The sequence below is a fragment of the Mastigoproctus giganteus genome, chromosome 8, assembly GCF_048544385.1.
Source record: "Mastigoproctus giganteus isolate SK-2022 chromosome 8, ASM4854438v1, whole genome shotgun sequence".
In the NCBI taxonomy this organism is placed as follows: domain Eukaryota; kingdom Metazoa; phylum Arthropoda; class Arachnida; order Uropygi; family Thelyphonidae; genus Mastigoproctus; species Mastigoproctus giganteus.
In genome coordinates, this window is record NC_143582.1 from 209,028,743 (window position 1) to 209,052,162 (window position 23,420).

Here is a 23,420-nt window from a genome sequence, read left to right on the forward strand (position 1 = left end):
TCAATGGACGCTGCTCATCGTGGACTAATGTTATTAGTGGAGTCCCTCAGGGCTCAGTGTTGGGTCCATTGTTGTTTTCTGTATTTATAAATGATATTGATGATGGTATATCAAGCTTAATGTCCAAGTTTGCAGATGATACAAAGGTTGGCAGGGTTGTCAAGGACACTACTGACACTATGCTGCTGCAACAGGATCTGGAAAGGTTCAGCAGATGGGCTGAGAGGTGGCAAATGAAGTTTAACATTGACAAATGTAAAGTACTACACATGGGAAACAGCAACCCCAGAGCAACGTATCAACTCTGTGGTACTACACTGACAGTGGTAGAGAATGAAAGGGACTTGGGGGTGATTGTGCAGGCAGATATGAAGTTCTCTGAGCAGTGCAGACGGGCTGCAAGAGTAGCTCATGGAGTATTGTCAATGATATACAGGAATTTTTCTAGCAGGGATAAGGAGGTGATTATTCCATTGTATAAGGCAATGGTCAGGCCACACCTAGAGTACTGTATACAGGTCTGGAGGCCTCATTTCAAGAAGGATGTAGAGCTGCTGGAACGAGTACAGAGAAGGGCAACAAGATTAGTGAATGGAACAAAGGGGTGCTCTTATGAAGAAAGGCTTAAGTTTTGCAAATTACAGTGTCTGGAGACTAGGCACCAGCGAGGTGATCTGATAGAGGTGTATAAAGCCTTGAATGGTTTAAGCATGCTCAATGCTGATGGGATTCTTCCTCTAGCTCAGAAAAATCACCTGAGAGGGCATAAATTCAAATTGAGGAAAGACAGATGTAGGATAGACGTGCGGAAATTTGCCTTTAGCCAGCCGGTGGTTGGTAGGTGGAACAGACTTCCATCCCTTGTCGTGGAAGTTGATAGCCTAAATAAGTTTAAGGCTCAGCTGGACAGGTATTTCGAACGAACAGAGGGGTGAAGAGGAAGTGGTTATTTTTATTTATTTATGTTACTTTTTTTTTTTTTTTTTTTGGCTGATGCTGCATAAGCTTGCTTTCTTGCATCAAATGCCTCTACTAATGCTAATGAGGACGTACTATTTATTTGAAGGATAATGAAATAGGTGGCACCTTTATGTGCAACTTCTGTTTGCTGTATTTGGTTTGGTTCAAATGCATACAGAACAATGCATTTAAACTACTTGTAAGATAATAAAAAAAAAAAGAGTAATTGTTAAATGAAAATATTTTTATATTTATTTAAAATATTTATTTAAATTTATTTATTAATATTTGTTAAAATATTTATTTAAATTTATTTATTAATATTTGTTAAAATATTTATTTAAAATATTTTTGCATTTAAACTAATTGTAAGATAATTAAAAAAATAATATCTGTTAAATGAAAATATTTTTACCTTATCTTTCTCAAAAAGGCTGCGACACACATTTTCATACAGTGAATATGTGAAATGATCCTTTAGATTTTCAAGTCGCTTTTCCAGATTATCTGAATCCTCAGAATTTTCAATTGATGAAATATAAAGGCCAATAAACCAAGGCAAGGAATACTGGTACATTGGATCAATGCTAGCTAAATCTGCAATTGTAAAAAACAGTATTGATGAATGTATGGCAATGGGTGTATAGCCCATTCGTGTTTCATCAATCTTTATTTCTGTTTCTTCAGCAGACATCTGTCAAAAAAGAAAATAAAGTATAGAGCAACTCTAAGTACATAATACATATATAAAGTGAGTGAGAGAGAGAGAGAGAGAGATAATATTTATGTCTGATTGCAGCAAACCCATAATGGGCAGTTTAAACATCATGATGGTTATGAATAATCATTATTTATCAATGATCATCATAATGATTTAATGATTATTATTATTTCTCTATGATGGGTACTAGTACCAAGTGAACAGGGTGGTTTTACATCTGGCTGTTATTACTGTTCATCGAGGAGCTCTGATTATTATACCTGTGTTCAGGATTGCAACTTTCTGAAGTTCCTTGTTCTCTGTTATACCTATTGCTGCTAGGCTCTTATGAAGTGTAATTGCCACCATATCAGTGGTTGATATGGTCGATCAGGATGGTCATTACTTGTTCCATATGCAGCATCTCTTTGATCTCCTGTCTTAGTTCCTGATCTTTTCCTCATGGTTTTATGAAGATTGTCAGAAAATACTGGCGCTATCGACATAGCAGTTGAAGTGTTGGACCCTGCTATGTTGTTATGTCCGGTATATTGTGTGGGTTTGTTTGCTTGTTTGTTATTTGGTTTTTAGGAGCATTAGCAACTAAGGCCATATTGCTCCATATAATCGGTGGTCATTCCCTGACCTTTCCGCATCCTCCATATTTGGTGGTCATGGGCTTGAACCCCAGTCTAATCAAGAAGCGTGTGCTACGCACTGCTGCTCCTGGCTACGGAGGCACCATATTGTGTGGGATTGTCTTGTCCATTATTATGGCATGGTCCCAGAATGGCTTATGGATTGGGGTCTCTGGTATTGCCTGGGGTTCATACTTGTAATATGGTACAATTTCTTTGATCAACTGGTATTTCCTTGCCAGCTTCTGATATATTATCTTGGCTATCTGGTTGTGTCTATGAGTGTACTCCATCTGGTTTATCACCCTGAATCCTGCAGTGATGTGTTGGTTCATTGATGAGGCCAGATAGCATCGTTGACATGTGTCATTTGTCACTCAGGGCTCCTTGGCGATGTTTTTTCTATAGTTCCTGGTGTTGATTATTTGGTCTTGTATGACGAGTATGAATCCTTCAGTCTCAGGGAAGAGCATCCCACTTGTGAGTCATGCATTTTATCTATGTGGTCTTAATGGAGGTCATTATAGTGATTGCCATGGAGTATCTTCTTTGCCCATCTTTCTATCTTCATTTGTCCCATCTGGGCAGGAAGGGTCTCCTCACTTAGGCTAAGTTGGGTATTCTGCTTGTCTATCTTCCTTATGGCATGGAAGAGTGGTGCTATTTTTCTGGAAGTAATCCTTCAGTTTCTTTATCGATTTCTTCTGTTGCTCAATTAGGTCTATCAAGCCTGTTCCACCTTCTTTCCGAGCTATGGTCAGTCTCTCCGTGGTTGACTTTGGGTGGTGTTGGCAGCTCTTAATCATCACTGTCCTTGTCTTATAATCTCCTCCAGCTTGTTTTTAGTCCATTCTATGATCTCAAAGGAATATGTTAGCACTGGGACTGCATAGGATAGGTGTTTATAGCTTTAACTGTGTTCCTCCATTCAGTTTTGCTTTGAGCATGCTTCTGAGTCTCTGATGGTATTTTTCAGTGAGGGAGACTTTGATCTCCTTGTGTTCTAACTGCTGTGCCTGCATCATCCCCAGATATTAGTAGGTCTCGCCCTCTGTCATGGCTTCAATCTCTTTACCAGTCTGCAGCTGGTAGTTTTGGCTGGCTAATTTCCGCTGATGCAAGCTGAGGGTCTTGCATTTTTCTAGTCCAAATTTCCATTCTAACATCATTGCTGAATCCTTTGGTGATTCAGAATAGCTGTTGGTGTTGCTTCTCAGTTCCTGCATAGAGCTTGATGTCATCCATGTACATCAGGTGGGAGAGAGTGTACAAGTTTTTCCTTCCTTCTTTGAAGGTATATCCATACTTGCTGTTGTTGAGCATGTTAGATAGTGAGTTAAGTGCTATACAGAACCCAGTGGGCTCAGGGCATCTCCCTGTAAGATTCCTCTCCTGATGAGGATCTGTCTGGTTGTGATGTACTCAATCTTGATGGTGGTTCTTCATTTCACCATGGTTGCTTCTAGGAAGTGTGTCAATGTTGGCTTGACTTTGTAGATCTTTAGTGTCTATCAGCCAGCTATGGAGAACTGAGTCAAATGCTTTGCTGTAATTGATGTTTATTATTATTATTAAAGAGCTTTTGGTTGGTGCAGTTAGACTAAACTCTTACTAAGCTAAATTATTACTAGATCTAGCTAGTAAAAACTAAAAATATGAAGATAATTTTAAAATAAATACATATTTATATACTGTCTGCACCGCATGCTGCTCATCATTGGACAGCATCTACAGCGTCTAACCACTATACGAATTGTAGCATTACAGCTCTAACAGCCCATCTCTCAAATGCACTTAAGTTAACTTTATGTCTGGATGCACTACTAAAATTTCATCATTATTCCCCAAACTCTGGAATAATGCTAATCAATAACCTTTCATCTTGATGCAAATCAATAGTCACACAATCAAGAATACAGACTGTACAACATGCATATTTATGAAAGAAGATGCTGTCCAAGTATTAGCAGTGTGCAGTTCAGACAAAATATAAGTATTTATGTATTTTAAAATTACCCTCTATTTTTAACTCTTATCAGCTTTTCTTTCTTTTATTCTTTTTTTTATTTTTTAAGAAAACCCCAAGCATAAAAGGTTCTAGAACCTATAGTACTTGGTACTACACATGGACTGAACACTGAGAAGACAGATGATAGCTGTTGACAGTTGACTTGAATTTCTGTGGTTTGTAATTTTTGGGAAATACATGTTAAGGAAAACTGTTCCACAGAACAACAACCTTCCTTAACATGATAAGGGATAAATGAGAAAGAGAAAAAGTTGTTGTTGTCAGTTTGGAGTTGGACAATGAATAGATGCTGATTGATTGTGACATGTATTCAGACTTGTTGTTGTTGTTGTTATTTGGTTTTTAGGAGCATTAGCAACTAAGGCCATATTGCTCTGGGAATATGCGGTAGTCATTCCCTGACCTTTCCGCATCCTCCATATTTGGTGGTGACAGGCTCGAACCCCGATCTAATCAAGAAGCGTGTGCTACGCACTGCTGCTCCTTCCCACCTGGCTACGGAGGCGCCTATTCAGACTTGTTTAGAAGACAGTAGGGGAATTACAAATTTACAGATGCCAATTCAGAGGAAAGATGACCACACAAGTGGTCACTTTTCTATAGAAAAGGCATGCAGCAGAAACTGAACATCTATAAGACAGAGTGGAGAGGCTTTATAAGAGATGAGTCATTAATTAACCTAACTGTCCCTTGTTTGAATGGAGTCCAGAAGCGTGAGAGAGGCTTTGGGGATACCACTGCCAGATATGGGAACAGTCTATGGTAGTTGTTGTTGCTGGAAGTTTTACGGCACAATGGCAGCTAAAGGCCATTATGTGCCAAACAATGGAAGGAGTCTATGGTAGGGAAGATTTGATATTTGTACAGAGTAAGTAGTTGTTTAGAAGAAATATAACATCAAGAGCAAAAAAGAAAACCAGTTTTTTAATGCAGAGGAACGAATATTTGTGGTATGCTTATGCCAAGACAGATTAAAAGTCAAAGTAATACCTAACAGAGAGAGATGTGACCTTGTATAGAAATTTGTGTTATCAACGATGAGCACAGGCACAGTAAACTCAAATATAAATTCATGTAAAATAATGGAACTGTTCTGGATCCTTTCCTTCTTACTTTAAATTTGTGTTCATTCACCACTTTTAAATTAAATTAGGTTTTGATGACTTAATGATGATTTTAATGATCAATACATCATATTGATAAAATATACTTACTACACTGCTCCTAGAATTAGTGTACAAGCAATATGATGATATCAATGAATCAATTTTGCCTCTTCTTATGGTTGCTATTAAATTATTAGTCTGTGTAACCACACAAACTAGCATTTTTCTAACCCACATACACTTCCTCAATAGCATTAGCAAATATCCTTGCACCCCTTCTATTTTAGCATATCCCATTTCTGTAAAGACAGTCTCTTCTCTTAATGAGTTCAGATAATGTTGAGAGAAATTCTACCCCATGAGCCTTCCACAGTCTCTGCAAGGTCAAACTGAATGACAAGATCCTCATCATGTACTCCCTTCTATCATATCTGGGCAAAATTCAAAACACTTTCAAATATTATCTCAACTCATAGCAACTTCTCAATATTGCCCTATAACTTTCAGATCTATTAATAGCATTAGGTTGCCTACAATGATATCACATTTTGTTCCCTTAAAAGATGACAGCTGTTTTTACAGCACCATTAGTTTTTTTCCCTGACGTATATACCTTTTTTTTACCCATCCTTTTTGCACACTATATTTCCCATTTTTCTCTGACAATAGCTACTTCCTGTGGAACCAGCACTTTCTGCCAATGGTGATTCTATTGAGTTGTCTGATGCAATTAGCGTAGGTTCTAGTAAACTAACAATGAGTTGGGCAGCCGAGTGCTTGATGGATCACTCATTTTATTTCCTTTAAGGGTATCAACCCTTTTCTTCAAGCTCTCCTATTCACATATCAGAATACTGAATTTATGCTTGATCGCCTCGTACTCTTTGCATTGAAAACACACAAAGCCATCCCCTTTGGTTTTACCATGACCTGCAATTTGCAACACTATAAAATCCTTATTCGTAGGTGGGAACTACACTTAGTAATTCTCCTCAGAGCCATAATTTTAGTTTTAATTTAAATTTATATGAAAAAAAAAAAAAAAAACACACTAAACTAAGAGAAATGTAACATAATAACACTACATTATTCCCAGGTTATGTGACAGTGCTACATACCATGCTGTAAAATTATATTATAAAATCATGTTTGTAAATTTATAATTTATATATTTAATAAAAACAATATTAAATAGTGTTTATATCATTCTTATATTGATACAATGAACACATTGGCAGCAATGTAAGAAACAATTTCACCTACTTTAGGAGATAAATTAGTAGCTGTATTACCAATTTGAAAATAAAAATAGTAACAAAACCCTATGATTTTTAAGTAATAAAAAATCAATTAAAGTCAAAACAAAAACTATAGAAAATGAACACAGGTGGAGTGCACAGTGCATTTTTTGCACAAATGCTGAACCATGAGGAATATTTTTACAGTCATACTTCTCCAATTAATAGAGTAATCATGATGTAGATTGAAACTAAAGACCATGATAAAGGAACACAAAAGCTCATAACATGAATATCATATGCACAACATTGTCATTAAAAATCCGTAGTCAAATTTATATTATCATATTATCGGCGTTCTTTTGGGCCTATATGAGAGCTTGAAGGACAGGGTGGATGCCCTCGAAGAAACTAAATTGAGGGGCCCATCAAGCTCTCAGCTGCCCACATCAACGCCAGAGCTTGCACTTGGGCATCGCGTGACACAGAGACAACCCCCAAGGCAGAATGCGCTGGTCCCGAAGGAACTAGTAGTTGTTGGTGACTCTATTGTCAGGGAAACGGGGAACATGCTTTGTAAAAAAGATAGGTGGAACAGGACCAGGGTATGTCTGCCAGGGGCAAAGGTTGATGACGTTGTAGAGCGAATATCATCTTTTAAGGGCACAAAAGGTGATATAGTTGTACACGTTGGCACTAATAATATTAAGAGTAGGAGACCGGCAGAATTACTTAACAAGTACAGGTCACTGTTGAACAAAAGCCGAGAATTAGGGTTGAATTTGAAAGTGTCTGCAATTCTGCCCAGACACGATAGGAGGGAGTATATGATGAGAGCCTTGTCGATCAATTCGGCCCTGGAAAGATTGTGCAAGGCTCAAGGGGTAGAATTTTTTTCAGCCTGGACTGTACTTGTTAACAGGAGAGATTGCTTCTACAGGGATGGGATACACTTAAATAGAAAGGGTGCAAGAATATTTGCTGATGCTATCGAGGCAGTGTTAGGTGGGTCGGAAAACTGCTAGCTTGGGGGGAGACAAAGACCAATAGATTGACAGTAGCCACTGGCAGAGGTGAAAGAGATTCTTGCACTGCTTCTATTAGAATGAGCAGAAGCCTGAAAAACAAGATGCATGGTATTTCAGAGACTGCTGGGAGCCATTGTGGTACAAGTAAACACATGGGTTGTGTTAGGGTAGCTAAGAATAGAAACAGGTGCAGGTATACTTGCGTGTATACCAATGCTAGGAGTTTAGTAAATAAATTTGATGAATTTGAGGTATTGCTCAAAACATCGAAGGCAGATATTGTTGGGATATCAGAGACGTGGTGTCACACAGATATAAGGGATGCGGAACTGCAATTTGGGGAGTACAACGTCTACAGAAAGGATAGACAGGATAGGAAGGGGGGAGGTGTTATGCTATTAGTTAAGAAACACATAAAAACCAAGGAAGTGAAGCCAGTCGACATCGCTGGACAGTGCAGTGTGGAGTCAGTTTGGTGTGACATAAGCATTGGGAGATCAAAATTGAGAGTAGGAGTGTGCTATAGGCCTAATGACTCTGATGAGTATAATAAGGAACTGTACAGGGAAATAGAGTGGGCCAGTAAATCAGAGTGTCTTATAATGGGAGATTTTAATTTCCCAGATATTGACTGGAATTTGGGGGCTGGATACTCACACACTAGCAGGGCTTTTGTGGATTTATTGGATGATTGTTTTCTACATCAGCATGTTCGGGAGGCAACTAGAGGGAGTAATACTCTTGATTTGATTATCAGCAGTGATTCTTCATGCATCAAGAATCTGCAGATAAATGAACCACTAGGTGGCAGTGATCACAGTGTGCTGAAGTGGGATTTACTCAAAGAGGTAACTACCATTAGGGGTAAAGGGAAGGGTTATTGCTTCCGTAAAGGCGACTACGATGGACTGAGACAGTATTTAAATTCTATACAGTGGGACCAACTGATGATGTTACCAACAGCAAATTCAAAATGGGAAGCATTCAAAGAACTTATCTTGGAAGCTACTAGGCTTTACATACCAACTAAGAAATATTGTTCAAGGTTTAGGCCAAAATGGATGTCAGATGAACTAATGAGGCATATGGCAGAGAAGAAAAATGCATGGGATACTTACAAATTAACACATGACACAGAAGCCTATGATAGATACAAGTTGATATGCAACCAAGTTACAAAGGAGGTTAGGCAGGCGAAGGCAGATTACGAGAAATCCTTGGCAAGGGATGCAAAGAAAAACAGCAAAGAGTTCTTTACTTATGTAAACTCTAGAAGGAAAGGGATGAATCAGATTGGTCCACTTGATATTGATGGGTCAAGTGTTGATGATCCTGCTCAGGTGGCTAACAAACTAAATGAATATTTTGCATCGACATTCACACATGAGGAGTTATTCAGCGAGGGGAATGCCAGAGGTGTATTCAACTCTAGCAGTAAGTTACAGAATCTTGAAATAACTGGGAGTAAAGTGGAGGAGAAACTGTTGAAGATAAACACAAGAAAGGCACCCGGGGTGGATGGGATCTATCCAGTTATATTAAAGGAGGCAGCAAAGGAAGTAAGCAAACCCTTAGCCATAATTATGAGAGCTTCCTTGGACTCAGGGGAGGTACCCATAGACTGGAAATGTGCAAATGTGACCCCAATTCACAAAGGAGGATCAAAGGCTGACACAAGTAATTATAGACCTGTGAGCTTAACTTCTGTTCCAGGAAAATTAATGGAGGCACTGGTTAAAGACGCACTGCAGGATCATTTAGACAAGACTTCAGTTATAGCTCAGACACAGCATGGTTTTGTTAAGGGCAGGTCTTGTCTGACCAACTTGATTGGATACTATGATGCAGTCACAAAAGAACTGGATGCAGGGAATAACTTTGATATTATATACTTGGATCTTAGAAAGGCTTTTGATACTGTTGCACATGGAAGACTGCTACACAAATTGGAGCAGTGTGACATTGGAGGCAAATTGCTGCTATGGATAAAGGGGTGGTTGAGGGGGAGAAGACAGAGAGTGGTAATCAATGGACACTGCTCATCGTGGACTGATGTTATTAGTGGAGTCCCTCAGGGCTCAGTGTTGGGTCCATTATTGTTTTCTGTATTTATAAATGATATTGATGATGGTATATCGGGATTAATGTCCAAGTTTGCAGACGATACAAAGGTTGGCAGGGTTGTCAAGGACACTACTGACACTATGCTTCTGCAACAGGATCTGGAAAGGTTGAGCAGATGGGCTGAGAGGTGGCAAATGAAGTTTAACATTGACAAATGTAAAGTACTACACATGGGAAACAGCAACCCCAGAGCAACGTATCAACTCTATGGTACAACACTGACAGTGGTAGAGAATGAAAGGGACTTGGGGGTGATTGTGCAGTCAGATATGAAGTTCTCTGAGCAGTGCAGACGGGCTGCAAGAGTAGCTCATGGAGTATTGTCAATGATATACAGGAATTTTTCCAGCAGGGATAAGGAGGTGATTATTCCATTGTATAAGGCGATGGTCAGGCCACACCTAGAGTACTGTATACAGGTCTGGAGGCCTCATTTCAAGAAGGATGTAGAGCTGCTGGAACGAGTACAGAGAAGGGCAACAAGATTAGTGAATGGAACAAAGGGGTGCTCTTACGAAGAAAGGCTTAAGTTTTGCAAATTACAGTGTCTGGAGACTAGGCACCAGCGAGGTGATCTGATAGAGGTGTATAAAGCCTTGAATGGTTTAAGCATGCTCAATGCTGATGGGATTCTTCCTCTAGCTCAGAATAATCACCTGAGAGGGCATAAATTCAAATTGAGGAAAGACAGATGTAGGATAGACGTGCGGAAATTTGCCTTTAGCCAGCGGGTGGTTGGTTGGTGGAACAGACTTCCATCCCTTGTGGTGGAGGTTGATAGCCTAAATAAGTTTAAGGCTCAGCTGGACAGGTATTTTGAACGAACAGAGGGGTGAAGTGGAAGTGGTTTTTTTTTTTTTTTTTTTGGCTGATGCTGCATAAGCTTGCTTTCTTGCATCAAATGCCTCTACTAATGCTAATGCTAATGCTAATATAACATGAGTTTACCTCAATATAGTACGTAGAACACTTCCGTATGATACCCTCCAGAAAGTACGTAGAACACTTCATACGGAAGTGTTCTACGTACTATATTGAGGTAAACTCCTCTTATTAATTTACTAATATTATTATCAACGTAGAACATATTGAGTATTACAGCTCTGATTCATACTATCTAATTATCATATAACATCCGTGTTATTATATCAACTTTTAACCGTTAAGGCCATCTATTTTGGCAGGGTCAGGCACCTTAACTACTTGGCCACCCTATAAATACAACACGCGCTCACTTCTCTCCCATTTGCCAACTGATGATGGTTTATTCAACTAAAGTCCCTTGTAATGACCATTGGCACCACCGGTCTTCTCTCTTTTTTTTTCATTTTTTCATTCGTGTCTTTTAACCTCTTTATAACAACCAAGGATTGGAGATCTGCATTTCTACTTCTTTGCACTCATTTTAAAATCTGTTTAAAATATTTTAACCCCATTCCCTGCCTTAGTTCTTTTTAATGCTTCTTCCAACCTAAATTTAGCCACCATATACCAAAAAATTTATTGCAGATTTATACAAGGTGAGTACCGTTTTCTAAGCATATGCTAGTCATTTTTTAGTCAGATTTATCACAGTATTATAAGATTACTATAATTTCACTATTGTCATAAAAATGTTTATTCTTCATCATCATCGACTAAATGCACACTCACTGACGGTTCATCACTCATTGTTGGTTCATCACTCATTGTTGGCTCAGCACTCGTTCTTGGTTTATTGGAAGCACAAGGAGTTGTCGTCTTCTTCTTCTTCGGAAGTGCTTCAAGAGTTGTTTGTTTCCAAGACAGCCTTCCGTTTTCTTTATAAATTTCATGATAGCATGCATAAGCATTTTTTAAATCTGTAGCAACTTTTCTAGTGCGCTTGACAAGACAGTGAAAATGAAGAGCAACACAACCACTCTTTGTAACGTCAGTGTGGTAACTGCCATATGTTATGTATGTTAGTGAGATGCTCTCGTCTGCCTAAACAAACACATGGTCTCCATTGAGATGTAATGAAGGGAATTAGAGAACTAGATCTAGAAAATGTGGAAGGTAGAAAACGACAGCCATGTTGTTACAAGCTACAAATTATAACATGTTCAGAGCAGTATGAACAGGGGTGTTGTGATGCAGCAACAAACCTCTAGTGCATCATTTTTCACAATGTTTTCAGTGCATGCCTGTGCACTGCAAAATTTCTTTGCATGAATGATGATTGACAATTTGGCCCAGTGAACATATTCTTGATGTTTGATCTAGCTGATGCAAAAAACATGATCAAGATGTTCCTGACTGGGTGAACCTGTTCACAACAGTCTCAATGCTTTTTCTAGCCAAGAACAATATACTGGTACCCATCATTCACAGTCTCGACATATAGCTCCTATTCTTTTTTTTTTTTTTTTTGTTCACAAAACTAAAGTTTACACTAAGAGGGTGAAATTTAACGAGATTTCAGAGATCCAGTAAAATTTCAAGATGTTATTGAAGTGGATTACAAAAAACGGACTCCAGAAACAACAATTCTAACAGCAGCTAAAAAGCTTCTATAGAAGCTTTTTAGCTATTTTCTTAACCATTGTACTTTGCAGGTAGCATATGCTAGTTTCCTTAAATGTTAAGAATGTTTTGTTAGAAACATTGTGTTTCTAACAAAAAAAAAAAAGAAAAAAAAGGGGTTTAGGGCTGAAAGCCACAGACTATGGGAAATTTACCAGATAAACAAGTTAGTGCAACGCATCATTTTAGTTCACAGTAAATCACCGAAGTAGGTGAAATGGCATTGTTTTGCTACATATCATATTGTGAACACCTTCACAATGAGTTGCCAATTAATGAAGGTGTTTACAATATGAGATGTAACAAAAACAATGCCATCACCTACTTTGGTGATTTACTAGAAACTAAAATGATGCTTTGCATTAACTTGTTCATCTAATACATAAATAAAATTCAACAATATAACATAAAGACAATTAAGAAGTGGTATTTATATATTTCTTACTTGTTTCTCCTGTATTTCATTTGACAAAACTTTACTGGAAGATATAATTTTTACAGCTGTTTCATCTTCTAATATATTTGATCCTGATGTAGAAAGCACCTCTAGAATTTTGTCCTCTATATCTTTAAGTTGTCTGAAAAAAATAAAAAATAAATAAAAATATTTAATCCTGAAAAATCTTAAAACAGACCATTAAAAGGCCAAAAGATTTGTATTGTGTATACAGTGAAACTTCTCCTAACGGACACCTCTCTTTAATGGACATCTCTCTACAGCGGACATTTTCAAATTCCCCAACTCACCTCTATTGGTTTTAACATGTTTTCAGCTTCTGTCTAGTGGACATTCTCTGTAATGGATGCGGACAGGCAATCTGCACTGTTTCGTTTAGATTAGCACCTAATTTGATCTCCCCATAACGGACAGCGGGCGAGCTCACGACCCTTTTTCTAGGAACTTTTCTTCTATGTATTTCCTCAATCGTGTGTTTATTTTCTATTTCCGATTCTCTGAATTTTATCAAGGTTTACGTCGTGGTTCTAAACCCTTTTTCAAGAATTTTAAGGCACGTATAAAACTTCTGATGAATTCGGTGTGTGCAGGGGGGGGGGGGGGAAATTTGGTCGGCCTTTCGTCTTTTCAGATTCAGTTTTCAGTTTTGTTCATTGTTGTGTGAAGCGCACGATGTCTTCTCGTAAACATTTAACTTTGAAAGATAAAGTCGAACTCATTAATGCGTATGATTGGCAAAAAAATAGCGTTCGCAATCTCACTGCAAAATTCAAAATCGAGAAGATGCAGGTAAGCGACATCCTAAAGAAAAAAAATGAACTGCTCAAACAATTTTGGCAACACAGAAATGATCAGGTTCAAAAATCATTCCCGAAAACTGTTGGACTTCAAATTGACAATGTTACGTATGAGTGGTTTTGTCGGCGCACGTGCTAAAAAAATTCCCATTAATGGTCCTATTATTAGGGAAAAGGCTTTGGAGGTTGTGAAATCTATGGGAGTAAATGAGTTCAAAGTTTCTGTGGGATGGCTAGACAAGTTCAAAACTTGGCATAAAATTTCTTGGAAAACCGTAAGTGGTGAAGGTGGATCTGTTGATACTGGGGTTGTAACAGAATGGACCGTCAAATTGGAAGATTTATGTTGTGATTTTGAAGCTAAGGATATTTACAACTGTGACGAAACAGGGTTGTTTTTTAAAGCTCTTCCTGAAAAAACAATGAGTCTAAAAAACGAAAAGTGCCAGGGCAGAAAAATTTCTAAGGAACGCTTGACTGTACTATTGTGTACAAATATGCTGGGCGACTTTGAACAACCTCTTGTTATAGGAAAACCACAAAATCCTAATTGTTTCAAGGGCATAAAGTTGAATCTTTTGAATGTTGACTGGAAGTCTAATAAAAAAGTGTGGATGACACGAGATATCATGAGCGAATGGATAAGTCACTTTAACCAAAACATGATTCGTCAAAACAAAAAAATTATTCTTTTCATGGATAATGCTGCATCTCAACCGCACACTGAATTGTCCAAAATTCAAATCGTTTTTCTGCCACCAAACACATCTGCAGAGTGTCAGCCCTTGGATCAAGGGATAATAAAAAATTTTAAACTTCACTACAGAAAACGTGTTTTAAGACATCTCATTGCAAACATGTTTTAAGACGTCTCATTGCAAACATGAACGATGTAACATGTGCGAGTGACCTTGCAAAGAAAATCAGCATCCTAGATGCGATTCAATGGATTTCCTCTTCAGTAAACGCAATTAGAAAACAAACTGTCGTGAACTGTCTTGTAAAGTCTGGCTTCTCCAACGCAAAAATTGAAGTTGTGAACAGCAATGTGGAGCACCAAGAAGAACAAGAACTTCAACATCTATTGATAATGTACGATACTTCAGCTACAAGTGACCCTGGCTACAAAGATATAGACTCAAACCTCACTACAGAAGATGGTGCTCTAGATATCAACGACATTATCATCGATATTTTTCAAGAAGTTCCTCATGGGGATGAAGAAATGGAAGGAGGTCATTCTGTTGAAGAACATATTAACGACGAACCACCGATGAAAATAGAAGCGCTCATACAAATCAATCATTTAAAAACGTTTTTCGCCGCTTAAGAAGATACTGAAGGACTTTCGATGGTTTCTTCACTTCAAACAAATGTTGAAAACAAAATTATCAGCCGGAAGAAGGTGCAGAAGAAAATAAGTGATTACTGTATGTATTTTTCTTAAGATAAAGTCATAATATGCATAGCACAATTGTATGTATATTATTTACAAAAATATTGTGCAAAATCTGTATATAATTTAATTTAATTTTACTTTAAACGTTTAACGATTTTTCTTTATCTCTTGTGTATGTAATTGTATATTATTTACAAAAATATTGTGCAAAATCTGTATATATTTTAATTTAATTTTACATTAAACGTTTAACGATTTTTCTTTCTTTCTTTTTTTTTTTCTCCCTCAGACTTCTTGTTAGTGGACACTTCTCTCTAACGGACAAATTTTCGTTCCCCATGGCTGTCCGTTAAAGGGAAGTGTCGCTGCATTAGGAAATCCTGCTCTTGACCATAGAAAAGAAATGACTGCACATAAATTGTATTTTCATCCCTTGCACCACAAAAGGGAGAGTAAAAAGTGAGCAAGCACATGCCAGAGCAACTGATGAAAATTTGCACTAAACATTGTTCTGCTTTTGGTTTGCATCTGCTGTCTTTAATTTCAACCTGAATTCATTTAAATAATTTAAAAACCACATGCATTCAGTTTTTGCCTTAGGTATGCTTTTGTCCCTTCAGCGATAGTGGACTACTTTTTGGCCATGAAGGCTTGGACTTATACTTGAATTAGAGATGATAACATGATTCATAAATGAATAATGTGCATACAGAAAAATTTTTAATTATTTCAATGCCTGATTGAAATATACAACAAAGAAAATATGTTGCAGTTGTTAAAGGTACAGGCAAAGGGTTTTAATTTAAAAAAGGGGAGGAATATAATAGTTTAAAATGCGACATGGCATCTCTCAACTGAGCAGAGAGAGAGAGAGACAGAGAGTGAATACATTAGAATTGCGGAATACTTTTAAAGCTATAGTCATACTGCCATGGATATAGCATGAAGAGGAAGCTGGGAGGGATAAATACAGAGCTGGCTATTGTAATAGAGCAGAACAGATGGCATGGGGAAGTTACACGACAATGAAAAGTATTGAAGCCTACAACAGCTACAAGTTGATCTCTAACAGAACCAAAAAAATGTTACGGTAGTAAGGGCTGAGTATGGGAAAGCATTGGCTAAGAGAGCAAAAAACAGAGACAAGGTTGATGTATGTGAATACAAAGCAGAAGAAAATTAATCAGAATGGACCATTGTGAACTGCTTGTGGGGAAAGTTTTAAATAATCCAGCTGATGAACTGAATATTTACTTCACACCAATTTTTACTGACAAAGTATCCTTCATGATGAGGAGAGAGTGTGTGAGTGAGGCTGAGATATTTGATGGTTGGTTGGTTGATTGGTTGTTGGGTTTTATTGGTGCATTAGCAACTATGGCTATAATGTGCCAAAACCTACAGGTGATATATAAAAATTTAAATTTCACTGACCTAATTACTTAGGTCACCATGTCAAGGTATAAAATAACAACGGTATAAAATGTAGAAAAGATAAAGAAATAACAATAACATGTAAATTTTAAATACAAGTAAAAACCTTTATTGATTTGATTTAAAATAGCTAAAAACAGCAGACACATTGTCCTTGTCAGATAAAATCTGACTGAGTGTATACGGCTCAGTCAGATGATTAAAAGCGGTACAACGTATATTTCTAAAAACTGGACAGTCAATTAAAATGTGTCTGATTGATAAAATTGTGTCACAAGACTCACACATAGGAGGATCATCAGCCCTCAGCAAAAACGAATGAGTCAAATGACTATGTCCTATGCGGGTCCGGGCAAGAACAACTTCCTCCTTACGATTCCTACGCAGACTAGACTGCCACAGTTCAATTACAGGCTTTATATGATATAATTTATTCGTAGTCTGTCTATTCCACGAATCCTGCCATTGGGAGTGTATCTTCTGGTGTATTATTTGCCTGTAGTCTGTATAGGGTACTGACAGGCAGCGATTATTATTGGGAATTGCTGATTTGGCTGCGGTGTCAGCCAAATCATTTCCCCTAATCCCAATGTGGCTGGGAATCCAGCAGAAGCGGATATCATATTCACATTCATGGAGAAAGTGAATCTTCTGCTGAATGCAAGACAGAACTAGATGAGAATTATATCTCTCAGTTATTAAAGCCTGTAACACACTGAGAGAGTTGGAATATAAAATGAACCGGTGGTATTGGCATTTACTAATGTGATCCAAGGCTAATTCTATAGCATGCAGCTCTGCAGTAAATATGCTGCATTCAGAGGGAATCTGCTCCAATGTAGTGGTGTCTGTAAAGACAGCAGCAGATCCCACATATGATTCTGACTTCGAACAGTCTGTGTAAACTGGCACGAAGTCAGAATGTCCAGCTCGGTGTGCTGAATAAAGCTGCAGGTAGACAGATGATGGAGTGTCCAACTTTCCCCAATTTCTAAGGGACAAGTCACATGCTGGAGCATAAGCATGCCAGGGCGGAAGGGGTTGCTTTGGTGTTTGGGCAACCTTGTCTACCTTGATATTAAGTTCTTTGAGTAGCTCTTGGAGACAAATACCAAAAGGACGATTGGCAGTCTTACGGGTGTTGTACAAATTTGCCCATCGTGGCTCAAAAACGAATGGCCACGTAGGATGGTCTGGCAGGGATTTCAGTTTTAAAGCGTACATTAGAGACAACTGCTTGTGTCGAAGCGATAACGGTGGTTTGTTTGCTTCGATGTATAAGCTCTGGACAGGAGATGTTCGATATGCTCCAATAGTGATACGGAGAGCCTGATGATGGACAGGATCCAGCCAACAAAGTACACTGTCTCTGGCCGAATTGTATACCAGGGACCCGTAATCTAGTCTGGATCCTACAAGCGCATGGTAAATGCGTAGTAGGATGCATCAATCTGCATCCCCCCAAGATGTAGAGGAGTTGTTGTTGTTTGGTTTTTAGGAGCATTAGCAACTAAGGCCATATTGCTCCGGGAATATGCGGTGGTCATTCCCTGACCTTTCCGCATCCTCCGTATTTGGTGGTGATGGGCTCGAACCCCGGTCTAATCAAGAAGCGTGTGCTACGCACTGCTGCTCCTTCCCACCTGGCTACGGAGGCACCTAGATGTAGGGGAGAGAGAGTGCAGAATATTCAGGCCTCTTGTGCACTTTGTGCGGAGTTGACGGATGTGATCCAGAAAGGTCAGCTTTTTAAATACGAGTCCCAAGAATTTTGTGTCTGTGGCTACTGGAATAGCATTTTGTCTGAGCCTTAATTCAGGTTCAGGATGAAGATTACGCTTATGACAAAAGTGTACACAAACGGTCTTCTCCGGCGAGAACCTGAAGCCATTAGTAAGTGCCCAGGAATTAAGGCGATCAATGGCTTTTTGCAGTTGTCTTTCAATAACCCTCATGTTGCATGACTGAAAAATATGCTAAAGTTATCAACACAGAGGGCACTGTTTACAGTTGGAGGAAGTTGTTCTGTAATGGAATTTACTTTGATGGTGAAAGGCGTGACACTTAATACTGATCCTTGTGGTACTTCCTCCTCTTGGCTGAAGGAACGAGAGAGTGAGGATCCCACACGAACTTGGAAAGATCGATTGGCTAAAAAGTTTTTAATCAAAATGGGGAGATGCCCTCTAAGACCAAGGCTATGCAAATCTTTTAAGATGCCAAATCTCCAAGTTGTGTCATACGCTTTCTCCATGTCAAAGAATACAGACACCAAATGTTCACGTCTTAGGAAAGCATCCCAGATGGATGTTTCCAGTCTAATGAGATGGTCCAGAGTGGACCGGTTCCTTCGGAAGCCGCACTGGATGTTGGAGAGAAGGTTATTTGATTCTAAATACCATATTAAATGAAAATTAACCATTCTCTCCAGGATTTTGCACAGACAGCTAGTCAGAGCAATAGGACGATAACTAGTAGTGACTTTTGGATCCTTTCCTGGCTTAAGAAAGGCAAGAACGATTCCCTTGTGCCAGGAATCCGGAAACTGCCCTTCAATAAAGATTCTGTTATATAGAAGGAGCAGATAATCCATAGATTTTGGTGAAAGATGCTTAATCATTTCATAATGGATGCCATCTGGTCCAACAGCACTTGCTTTGGAAAGAATAAGAGCTCTTTTCAGTTCCTGTATAGTGAATGACCCATTGTATGGATAGACGCTCAGACTTAAAATTAAGTGCCTGTTTTTCGATTTTAAGTTTCAGGACCAGGAACTCTGGGGAATATGAAGATGTTGCAGAGATGTTAGAGAATGTTTCCCCAAGAGAATTGGCTATTGCAGTTGGATCTGCAATAGTGCATCCATTATAATCTAGGATTGAAGAAGGGTGGGATGTATATTTTCCCTTCATTTTCCGGATTTTATCCCAGACCAACTTAGTACTAGTGGACTGAGTAATTGATGAAGTAAAACGGATTCACGATTCCTTTTGACTCTGACGGTGGATGTAGTGTTCTTTGGCTCATGCGCGTTTAAAGGCTATAAGGTTGATCATGGTAGGATATCGGCGGAATATCCCCCATGCTTTGTTTTGAGCCTTTTTTTGCTGCTGTGCATCGTGAATTCCACCAAGGTTTGGGAAATGGTGGAAACTGGGCAGATGTTTTTGGAACAGCATTTGCAGCTGCTTGGACAATAATTTCTGTGATGTACATTACTGCATCATTGATAGGCTCCTGACTGACGGTACTGAGGTCAAAATTTGCCTCATGTTGGAAGGCAGTCCAGTCAGCCTGGTCAATCTTCCACCATGGTAACCTGAAAGGAAGACACGATCTCCCACTGTGTAACGAGGTGCCTCCGTAGCCAGGTGGGCAGGAGCAGCAATGCGTAGCACACGCTTCTTGATTAGACCGGGGTTCGAGCCCATGACCACCAAATACGGAGGATGCGGAAAGGTCAGGGAATGACCACCGCATATCCCTGGAGCAATATGGCCTTAGTTGCTAATGCTCCTAAAATCCAAATAACAAACAAACAAACTGTGTAACGAGGTTATCACAGGGAAGTGATCACTTCCATATGGGTTCTCCTCCATTTCTCAAGTGAGTGATGAAGTAGAGAAGGGGAGCAGATAGAGAGATCAATGGCAGAAAAAGTACGGGTAGGCATGCGGAAGAAGGTGTTTGTTCCAGTATTTAGAAGGGAAAGGTCATTGTCATTTAGCATACGCTCTATGACTCGTCCCCTTCCATTGATGTTAGCACTATCCCACAGGGTATTATGTCCATTAAGATACCCCGAGAAGTAAGAAAGGGGAAGGCAACTGTGTTATAAGATCATCAAGGTCTTCCTGGGAGATGTCAGTCCCAGGTGGCAAATAAATAGAGCACACGGTTAATAAAAATCCCACTGTAAGGCGAATTGCAACAGCCTCTATGCTGGTTGTAACTAGCAAGGGCTGAACTGGGGTCTGGTTGACCACAAGGATAGCCACTCCTCCATGAGCAGGACCATCTGCAATTCTATCCTTACAAAAAATTGTGATGTTATGCATGGTGGGATCATCATTTGCCTTTAGATAAGTCTCCTGCAAGCAAAAGCAAACTGGCTCTTGCTTTTGCAGGAGGGCCTTGATGTCATCAGTATTTCGCTGGAATCCACAACAATTCCATTGTAGGAATTGAGGCATTATTTTGGCTTGTTGGGTCCATCAGGCAGCTTCCAAGGTGCTGAGGGCTTACTTTTGTCAGTCTTGGATTTATCTTTTTTGGGGAAGACTGGGCGCTGTCCCGTGTCCATTTCTTCCTCCGCAATGAGTTCCAAGACTGATTCATCCGGTACCTCCTTATTCTCTACATCCATTGTTTCTGGTATCACGGGTGACTCTTCTGAACTTTTTGGCTTTTCTTTACCACTTGGTTTTGGTAGTGGTAGAGCACTAGGAGGTACGGATATAGGAGTGGCAGCTGATTGTGTTTTTTTGGTGGGCTTTTGTGAACTCAATAAATAGTGTGCATTCGGAGTGAATGACTCTCTTTGTGGTATAGTCATCTCAGTTTGTGTACCAATAGTGCACTTAGCAGAAACCTTCTGGGCATATGAAGGTTTCCAGCTATTTATTGGTTGGATAAGTTTTCTGGCCTCTGGGTAGGAGATATTCAGCTCTGTTTTCAGTTTTTGGATTTCTTTTTCATCCTTCCACCGCTGGCATGCTCTAGAGTAGGCGGGGTGCTCTCCTTGGCGATTGATACAAATCTGTTTTGGAGCTGAACATTCCTTGCTCTCGTGGTCTTTAACACCACATCGAGCACAGGCAGGGTTACCATGACAAGATGTTTGTGAGTGGCCGTATTTTTGGCATCTAAAACACCACAGTGGGTTTGGGATATAAATCCTCATTGGGCAGTTTAGATAGCCTGCCTTGATGGAACTTGGAGGCCGTGGGGTGTTAAACGTGAGGATAAGAATTCGAGTAGGGACGAGATTCCCATCCTTCTGTATCGATATTCTCTTGACAGCCTACACTTCTTGGTCTTTTAATTCAGAGCAGATCTCTTCTTCAGAAACATGAAGAAGGTCCCACTCTGATATAATGCCTCTTGAAGAATTCAGAGTTTTGTGGAGGGTTACGGTGATAGGTATTTCCCCTATGGATGTAGAAATCAAGATTTTTACAGCTTGTTTTGTGCTGGAAGCTTCAATCAAAAGGTCGCCAGAGCGCAGTCGTTTAACGGATTTTGGTGAACCTGCCAACCCTTCTAATCCTTTCTGGATAAAGAAGGGTGACATCTTTCCAATTGACTGCTCTCCAGTGGAATGGAGAATGAGGAAAAGCGGTGTCACTGATGGTGGTGGTGTATCCTCAGTCCTGGCTCTTTTTGCAGAGGTGTTTTCTGCGTCATCGTCTCGATTAGGTAGGGGCCTTGTTGGGGCCCCAGAAGAATTTGAATTTATTATACTCATAGGAGTAAAATAAAAATTTCCGATGCCCTAAGTACTTTACCCACCACGGAGCCCTACGAGGGGATTCCCACTCGTGAACTAGCAGGTACTGCGTACACGAATGGGATGCCAAGTTAGCTTAGGAGCACCATACCCACGTTTCCAATAAGCCTTGTTCCCGTCCCAGGACCAAAGGGATGGAGACTTATTGGAACGCAGTTGACCCACCACCTGCCGATTGATCCCAGTCAGGCCGGTCCGGAAACACCCGTCTTGTCAAAGCAGGGGCCAAAGTGGTGTATTAAGGCTGGGCTCCTCAACCACCAGGATCCCCCTTTTCGAATTCCACGGGTCGCAGCGCACAGCTGCACATGCTGGATTGCAAAGATGTAACCCTGGAACCAAGGTATGGGCGTTAGATCCCAGTGATGCTAATCTGAAAGCCCAGCAGCATCACTGGGAGGTCCCCTCACCACGTACAGGTGCCCATGTCAAGGGGTGAGATATTTGAAATAACAATTTCAAAATTATAGATAATTTCTTATTAAAAAACACTTCAGAGCCTAAACCAAGCAAAGCTCCTACAGTCAATGGCATATACACAGTAATTTTGAGGGAGTGGCCAGACAGTGCACTGGAAAGGTATAATGGGGGAATCATTGAATTTGGAAGAGATCCTTTGCATTGGAGAGGTACCAAGGTATCACCAATACATAAAGGCAGTTCTAAGAGTGAAGTAAAAAATAAATTTTCTGTTTATACTCCGGGACGACCAAACGATCAGAGGAGTTTACCAGATACACAGAATACAAGAAACAGCACCGTATTCAGCAGTCACGGGCTTGAACCCCCGGTCACTCAAGGCACGTGTACTTATGCACCCGTGTGCCTGACCACTAGGCTACTACCTGGTGAGACTGACTTTGGTGGTTGGGAAAATCTTGGAGGTAAAGATTAAGAATGCAATCCAGGCACATAAGAATATTACACAGAAACAAATGGCATTCTGAAAGAAACAACATGGTTGGTTTTTTGTAAGAGATAAGAGAAAGTCATGTTTAACTAACCTGATTGACTATTTTGACACAGTTAGTCATGAGATGGATATAAAGAATAATTTTGACATCATTTGGACTTTACCAAGGCATTAGATTTAGTCTCTCATGAGATGTTACTATATAAACTGGAACATGTTGGGATAATAGGCAAGATTCTAGGATAGATTGCATGATGGCTGCAAAGCAATTGCTATTAATGGATATTCTTCAGATTGGTGTAATGTCAGAAGTGGGATCCTCCAAGGATCAGTTCTTGTACCATTATTAAATGACACTGACAAGGGGGGGGGGGGTATGGGCATGATGTCAAAATCTGCTGATAATGTAAAGATTGGGAGAGGATTATGCCAAGCAATGCCCCTTCAGGAAGATTTGGATAGGCTTCGGGGATGGTCAGAAAAATGGCAGCTATGTTTTAATACAGCTAATAGCAAACCCTTGCCCAAATATAACTTATATACT

The 23,420-nt window shown here is 39.5% G+C and overlaps 1 protein-coding gene across 1 annotated transcript in view; it reads right to left on the reverse strand.

Annotated features, from left to right (window-relative positions):
* The window catches only part of Dhc36C (Dynein heavy chain at 36C), a 592,122-nt gene that overhangs the window by 141,239 nt on the left and 427,463 nt on the right, over positions 1-23,420 (reverse strand). Inside the window, exons 44-45 of the mRNA XM_090380456.1 lie at positions 12,813-12,945; positions 1,376-1,654 (exon numbers count right to left, since the gene is read on the reverse strand). Of these exons, the coding sequence (XP_090236582.1) occupies positions 1,376-1,654; positions 12,813-12,945 (412 nt within the window). The remainder of the gene's footprint in view (positions 1-1,375; positions 1,655-12,812; positions 12,946-23,420) is intronic.